Below are 7,858 nucleotides of genomic sequence, written 5' to 3' on the forward strand. Positions count from 1 at the left end.
CTGGTGGAAGTATTTAGATCCTTTTACTTCATTAAAAGTACTAATACTGTGGTGTGAAAATACTCCAATATAAGATAACGCCCTGTACTCAAAACCTAACTTGAGTAAAAGTATTATCAGCTAAATGTACTTATGAAGAAGATAGTGACCCTGTAATGGAGTGGGTTAGAGGTATAAAGTTACTTGAAATGGAAAATACTTTAAGTACAAGTACCTCAAATAGGTACAGTACTTGGTGACATCCCATCACTAAAAAGTACACAAAGTACATGAATAGACACGAGCCACTTTGACCGAGAACGTGACTCGATGAAGCGGTGGTTCTTATTATTCGTGATCGTATTGATCGAAATGTATTGTTTTTAGGCTCAAGTTGCTGGTTTTAGGAAAGAAAACATCCGTGTGTTCAGTCTTTCCTCAGAGCTAGTTCAGCTCAGTGTGAAGCAGGGTCATAAATAAAACATCCACATAGACATCAATGGCAAAACCCCAAAAAATAAATATAAATCACATTACAAAGTGGAATAACGCAGATTTCTAGCATGTTTCTAGCTCTATTGGAGGATGCATGCTAACATGTATCATAGAAACTAAAGGTGATGATACGTCAGTGTTCATGCTTTAAGAAGAGAGAAATGTTACATTACAGCCTGCGGAAAGTGCCAGATCTGTCTATAGGACAGCCCTTTATGTGACGTTCAAGGCTGTTCCAAGAACTGGGAAATTACACTTTCAGATCCAACCCGCAGCAAAATAGAAAGAACAGGGAAGTTTGAAGACTTGATTCATTTTTGCTGACATGACGTCAGAGCTTACAGCAGCAGAAACAAACATATTGTTATTAATTAACTGAAACATTGTTTGTTTTAGCCCCTTGTTGCAATTTTATCAAACTGTATTAAAGTTGTTGTCAATAATAAAAATTAAAAAAACTTACAACTATATTTAAGATGACAATAAGTCTTCATGTCAAACTTGTTTTATTTGTGTCACAACTAGGCTTTGCCTTCTGTGTGTGTGTGTCGTTGGAGCTCCACACCCTCCTCACGCTACCTGTCAGTCACTCCCTCCTCATCAGCACAACTCCCCTCACCTGTTCAAGCCACTATATCAAGCCCTGCCTCTCAGTCGCTCACTGCCAGATCATTGCCATGTCTACCCGCCCGTTTGGCTCGTCCAGTTCCCGGTTTCCAGTCTTCCTGACCTGCCTCGTCCTGCTGGATTTCCCCCCTCATTTCTTGTCTTGTGCTCGGACTCCCTGTTGTGTTTTGGTAACGATTCCTAGATTGTTCACTACTCATTGAAACCTGTTTCTCACTACCTCTGGTCCTGCATTTGAGTCCACCACCACACCCCGTGACAATTTGTCGACATTACATGTTGAAGTTCATGTTGACCATGACGGCTTCTTTTCAACGTTGCTGGATGTTGTGTCGCATGAGGAAGTAGGAGAGAGCCAAACATCTGCTGCACGAGGAGTTGCATTGTCCTTTTTGTGGCACCTGGAAGTTTATCCATCGTCATTATTTTAACTCACTCAGTCCAAAATAACTTTCAAACGACTTACAGCACGAAGAAAATGCTGATTTTTCCCTATTTTCATCCAGTCATAATGTATATTAGTGAGATTTGAGGATATGAATGGATAGAGAATCATTTTGTTTGACTTTATTCATTCTGAACAATGCAATGAACAGGAAATATAGCAACCAGACAATAAACAAGTTCTCATTATGAAAAATATCGGCATCGAATTTACATTTATGGAAAGCAGCAGGAAAACAATCTCCTCATATAGTCTCACACCTTAAATCAAATCATTAACTCCATATTCATCCGACAAACACAAGATGTGCAGCTCGACTCAAACGACTTGCAGATCTAAGAAGTGATGAAGAGTCCGATCAGAACAATGAACCAGAGCTCTGTTTCCTCTGTCGTCTATCCAGCTCTGAGGTCAGACAGTGATGAAGAGGATGAAGGACGAGATGAAGACCATCAGACAGTGATGAAGAGGAGGATGAAGCACGAGATGAAGACCATCAGACAGTGATGAAGAGGAGGATGAAGACCATAGATAACTCCTCTCACTCCGCTACGACCAGCTGTGACTGAGCAGCTCATTCAGACATCAGATCATCACAACGAGACCTTCAGACGCTGCTTTGGACCCCCGACCTCTGAGAGACTACAATCATCTGAGTCTATAAGGAGAGAATCACTGGATCTGGTTCGAGAGAGTGATTCATTGGATCTAGTTCTCTAGGCAGAGACTGATTCATTGGATGTTTTCTACGCAGATAGTAACAACCACCCAGCAGAGTTCCTGCTACGATCAGTCCCAGTACACAGTAGAGGCCGATCCATCCCGGTCTCTGTGCTTGTGATGGACTTCCTGTCGTTGAAGCACCTCTTCCTCCACTTGATGAGTTTGGTGTCTCAGGTTTGGGCCGATCCCTCTCTGCTGTAAAGAGACCAAACAAGTCTGAGTCATTGATGAGAAGAAACAACATCTCACTACAACATGAACTAAACGTCCTCAACAGATTAAACTGGAACATATTTCACAGATCCTGTAAGAAGGAAGTGTAACGACAATAATCAGGTTCTTTTTAGTCCAGGAAACTTCTGCTGGATCAACTCACCTGTGACGTTGAGGTGACATCTCTTTGATCTCTCATCATGACCTGTGAACACATCACACAGGTAAAGACCTGAGTCAGCAGTCCTGAGTCTGGACATGTGGAGTCTGAGTCGTCCTTCTCTGAGGACGTCTTTGTCAAACTGGACTCGTCCTGCAAACCGTTCATGCTGAGACTCTGGAACCTCAACACCTTCATATAGATGAAACAGGATGAAGAGTCTGACATCAGTTAACATCTCACAGATGATATAAAGGGACTTGAGGGAACCGTCTGTTCTGGTGGTGAAGGTCCATTCCAGAGTGATGTTGTGGTTCTCCTCTGCCTGATAGGAGCTCTGTGTCACATTCACTACTAATGATGCTGTTGAGGAGACAGAGAGGGAGAGTGAGGAGCAGACAAACTGACAACGTTAACATGAGAGCCTTTAAACTCCACCTGGAGATGTTTACTGATGCTGAGCTTTAGAGACACAAAGGTATGAACAAGGTGCATGATTGTAACAATAACTAGAGTCATGTTGAAGTGTGTTAGTGAGGCTGAAGGTGTGTTGAGTCTGTGTGGAGAACAAAGTGAAGCTGTGAACTAACCAGAGACACAGGAGGTCAGTGTGATGAGCAGCAGGATGCTGCAGATCATCTTCTCCCTGTGAGAGGAGACAGAGGACCAGAGTCATCAACACATCACATCACAGTTCAAGAGACACCAGCTACAGTCTGTCTGTGGTCTCTGCAACACGTCTTCTTCTTCTGTGGTTCTTGTGACATCATGACTGATCAGAGGACTGACACCAAGAGAGGACTCACTGCTGTGTTTCTGTGTTTGTCTCATTTCCTCTTTATGAAGTTCCCTATTCTGCCAATGTCACATGCTAACATGCTGACATTGGCAGAATATGCACTGCAGGAGTCAAACCCAGGTCACAGTGTTATCAGCACATAACCGTGGTCAGCTACTACACCGATGTGCACCAAATATCACCAGACCACTCACAGTTTACTTGATGTCTGTTCTCCTGTATGACAGTAGACTATTTAATAATCATGTATTTATGGTTTAACTTCCATATTATTCAGATATAATTCTCATGTATTAGTTTTCTGTCTAGACGGGATTACTGGTTAAAAGATCAACCAGCAGGTTAGAGTCTATGAACCAGAAACACACAGACATGGATTTCACTGTAGGTCTGACATCATATATGTAGAGCTTTATCAACAATACTTACTGATTCTATGATGTTGTTGGAGCTATTTACTTGATATTGTATTTTGTTATTTAATTTATAAGTAGTATTGTTTAATTATTGTAGATGTTTGATATATTAAGATTGTTTTTTCTCTTTCATAGTAATTTGTTTAGTTATATTGTGTTTTGTTGTTTGGGTAATTACTGTGGGCAGCTGTGGCTATATGTATGAGTGGAGAGACAGGACCAGCATGCAGAGACAGCAGGACAGGAGTTTTCTTTGTTCTTTTTGTTAGTTAGTTAGTTTTGTTTGCTTTATTTAATAAATACAAAATTCGGAATCCTGCTTGGACAATCCTCTCTCTTCTGGCTGCGTAAAAATACCGACCACGGTGCAGCAGTGGCGTTTGATTATTGTTTGTTTAAGTTTGATTTTAGTCGACAAATGGCCACTACAGATGTATTTTCATGAAGAGACACTAAACTTAGTGGGACTCTTAGAATAAGCTTCAGGTGGATAATCAACACTATTGTCTTGTTTCCTGTGTGATTGTGACTGCCAGAAAAACGTGTAGTGACTGCTGTTAGTTTCACTTTACATTCTCTGTAAGAGGACTATCACAACCATCACATGTGAAGAATAAAACATCTGCTGACGTTTGGTCCACATTCAGTCAGTGACCTCCACAGAGGAGGATTCATTTTACCGTGAACGTCAACTCAGATACAGTTGATGAGATACAACACTTCTTCTATTGGAGCGCCATGTTTGTTATAACATTCAGATCAGAGCTCGTGAACGCGCGTACTGGTCCGCTGTTCGAGTCCGTCCTGAGGACTGAAGGTTAAAAGTAGAGAAGAAGGAGCCTACCTGTAAATCATCCTTTGAACACTGAGTCTGTAGAGATCAATGATTCACTGGATCTATAAGTCCAGAGAGAACATCTTGATAACAGGACTCACTTTCTGTATAGAGACACGCTGACTCTGTCTCTGTCGTTTTGAGGTAGCAGGTCACAGACCCCTCCCTCTGTGCTGCATCTGTAGTGTGATACATGTTCATTAAATAAAACATTCATCACACGTCATCTGTGTTCTCTGGGAAGTCGAGAATAGTTGTAATATTATAAAAGAAAAACTTGTTTGTATGACAAACAAATCATAATACTGTTACAAAGAAATAAGTTGATGGTGTTTTATTGATAAACTAACCTCCACTCTGACGAGGAGGGATTGTAATTATCTGTGAACTCATATCTCATATTCATGGTCTACTTTATTGTCTTCATACAAACCCTGTAAAGAAAGAAGTCAAGTATTAAATGATCAAGATGCAGTTAACGGGAGAACTGCAGTGGGAACCCTAATTAATATATGTATAATATATATATATATATATATTTAGTCTAATGTTGATTTTTAAGACAAATTGTCAGTCTTTGTAAATCCCAGACCGCACTGAGACGGGTCTCTGGAGGTGCGGCCGCTTCAGAGACGCGTCTGTCGGGCAGAACATCTGATGCGCTGGTGGTGCGTTCAATAGCAGATTAAATGCAGACATGGAGCTCTTGCTGTTGATCGGTTGTTCAGTGAGGAGGAGGAGGAGGAAAGGTCTAGAGTCCATGGTAATGAAATATCTCTGCTCCTCCCACATCCACAGTCCGTGTGAAGTAGTAGAGCCCGCCTCCTGCTTCATGTGATTGGCTGGATGGATGAAGCGTGACATCGACTCCTCACGCAGATTATCAAACAGATTATAAGAAGATTGGCCTGAAGTTATCACAATGTTGGTGTTCTTGCTGTTAATCAGAAGTTGTACTTCTGCATGTTTATATATTTATTTATTAGGAACACAATGCTGAGCCCAACAAGATCTGAAGGTATGAAATATGAATCTGAGAGAAGAGTCATGAAATAGTACTTGAAGGAAATGCAGCTCAATCAGAAAGAAGATCAGACTTTATGTTTCAGAAGCTGCATTAGAGGTGGTCACCAAGAATTCAGTTTATATATTTAATAAGTTAATATGAAGATGAATGAGCTTCGTGAAGCGGCTGCTTACAGTTCAGTGGAGTTGTGACATGACTTCCTTTCTACAACAGCTGAGGAACGTTCATGACCTGGTGATTACCACATCTGTAGGACAGCCCTTCATAGGGATGTGACGTTAACGGCCGTTCCAGAAGGTGGGAAATTACACATCCAAATCGAATCCACACCAAAAAACTGAAAAACACGGAAGTTTAAAGAGACTTTGATTCATTTTTCCTGACATTAAGTTAGAAAGGAACAGAGAGGATGTTTTCAAAGAATGAAAGTTGTTGATTCCTCCATATTGTTATAACTTAACGAACGTTTACTAAGAAGCGATTGCTTGTTTTTGCAGTTTATTGCAATTTTATTAAATTGTATTCCGCTGTGCTGTCGTGTTGTTCAGGTATTTATGAAGAGTTCTTTAAATGCTGTGTTTGTGTTTAACGCTGTTACAGTCTGCAGTCTGTACGAGGAACACACTGTGAAGGTGCCACTATGCGCTCTGAGTGACTAACACCAACATGTCTCACTGTTTTCACTGTTTTCACTGTTTTTACAAAACAAACAGTCAATCGATTAATGGAGAAAATAATCAGCAGATTAATCCATAATGAAAATAAGTATTAGTTAATAGTTCAAAAATGAGCTCCAGCTCAACAACTGCAACATTAAAATCCTCCTTTAACATGAACGCATCAGTTATTATACTTAAATCATTTTACTAGGAGGACATTTTTTAAATCAAAATGAACACAAAATGAAAGTTCCTCAGAGTAACAATAATAATTCATGATAAAACTTCAGTTATTACCGATGAGGCTCTACACGTTACCCTGAGTACATTTCTAAATGATTGCATCCAAACAGTCTCCTCTTAATATGAAAATATTAATATTAATAATCCAACTGAAACTTTAGGACTCACTTCTATTCTCTTTATTCTTTTTAAACTGACGTTGTGCTTTATTGTTGATGATATTTCTGTCCGACTTGTTTGGTATTTAACCAGAACCAGAATCAGGTTTATTGCTTTTTATTACGTTTATGATTTTTTTCACATACAAATAATTTGTCTTGTTATTGTGGAGCGTGACGTCGCAACACACACAGTGAGAGTGAACACAGGCCGTTTATATTCTAGCATAAAGAGTTGTACAGCGATTAAAACGAGGAGAATTAAACGTTTCATGTTTTCACTGTGAAGCACTTTCATACTTTGGTTTTACTTCATAAATAAATCTTTCATGTGTTTGTGGCATTTCACTGCTGGAGATGTTTCTCTCATTTTCAACTATGTATTCACTGTTTTGAGTTTAATATGGATTAACAGTAGTTAATTCATTAACAGGAGCAAAGTGGGACTTTGTTCCAGATACGTGTCCGTAGCTGCTTCCTCTTTAGTCTGGACTCTGGAGACAGAAGGGAGACCTGAACCAGACCTGAACCAGACCAGTGTAGAGGTCTGGATGGTTTGTAATGGAGCAGCAGGGCAGAAATGTATTCATGTCCGAGAAATCACGAAGCGCTTCATTAACCAGCGGTAGATATTTAAAGAACTGAGGGCGGCTCAACACTATGACAGCTTTTCTTTTTTCACGTTTTTAATGTGTCACATGAGGAAGTAGGAGGGAACCAAAATGTCTGCTGCACGAGGAGCTGCATCATCCATGTTGTTGCACTTGAAAGTGAAAGTGATGCTGAAGCAGCATCAGAGTGAAGTTTAGATAAAAACCAACTTTTAACTGCTGTTATTAATGAATCATCACTTCTCTTCTGAACTTGAGATGTGTTCCATGTTGACATGACTGATGAGGGATCAACTGTTCACATCTTCCTCGTGCTGCTTCAGTTCAGTTGGTTGAGATCAAACGTTCATCGTCTCACATGAACTCAGCACACGGTGACATTAATGTGTTTGAATATGAAGCTGTAGTTTAAGCTCACTGTGTTTCATCCATCGTCAGGATTATAACTCTCTGAGTCCAAAGGAACTT

At 40.2% G+C, this 7,858-nt stretch overlaps 1 protein-coding gene across 2 annotated transcripts; it reads right to left on the bottom strand.

Annotated features, from left to right (window-relative positions):
* Nucleotides 1-1,422: 1,422 nt before the first annotated feature.
* Nucleotides 1,423-5,207, bottom strand: LOC116378297 (uncharacterized). 2 transcript variants are annotated; one of them, XM_031840144.1, is made up of 4 exons: nt 4,702-5,207; nt 3,233-3,288; nt 2,646-3,005; nt 1,423-2,461 (listed from the first exon to the last, which is right to left on the bottom strand). In XM_031840144.1, the coding sequence occupies exons 1-4, from the start codon at nt 4,710-4,712 to the stop codon at nt 2,205-2,207; spliced, it is 684 nt and encodes a 227-aa protein (XP_031696004.1). In that variant the 5' UTR covers nt 4,713-5,207; the 3' UTR covers nt 1,423-2,204. The 2 variants fall into 2 exon arrangements, with proteins under 2 accessions (XP_031696004.1, XP_031696003.1); XM_031840143.1 differs by having other exon boundaries at nt 1,426-2,464; nt 4,702-5,203.
* Nucleotides 5,208-7,858: the final 2,651 nt, after the last annotated feature.

The sequence above is a fragment of the Anarrhichthys ocellatus genome, unplaced genomic scaffold, assembly GCF_004355925.1.
Source record: "Anarrhichthys ocellatus isolate YVR2014 unplaced genomic scaffold, GSC_Weel_1.0 scaffold2359, whole genome shotgun sequence".
NCBI classification, from domain to species: Eukaryota; Metazoa; Chordata; class Actinopteri; order Perciformes; family Anarhichadidae; genus Anarrhichthys; species Anarrhichthys ocellatus.

What these genes read in the sequence shown, in the direction of transcription:
- LOC116378297 (XM_031840143.1), bottom strand. An exon ending in ACTGACCTCCTGTGTCTCTG is followed by an intron (nt 3,006 to 3,232) that starts GTTAGTTCACAG and finishes TCTCCTCAACAG; the next exon opens with CATCATTAGTAGTGAATGTG. An exon ending in ATGTCACCTCAACGTCACAG is followed by an intron (nt 2,465 to 2,645) that starts GTGAGTTGATCC and finishes GTCTCTTTACAG; the next exon opens with CAGAGAGGGATCGGCCCAAA.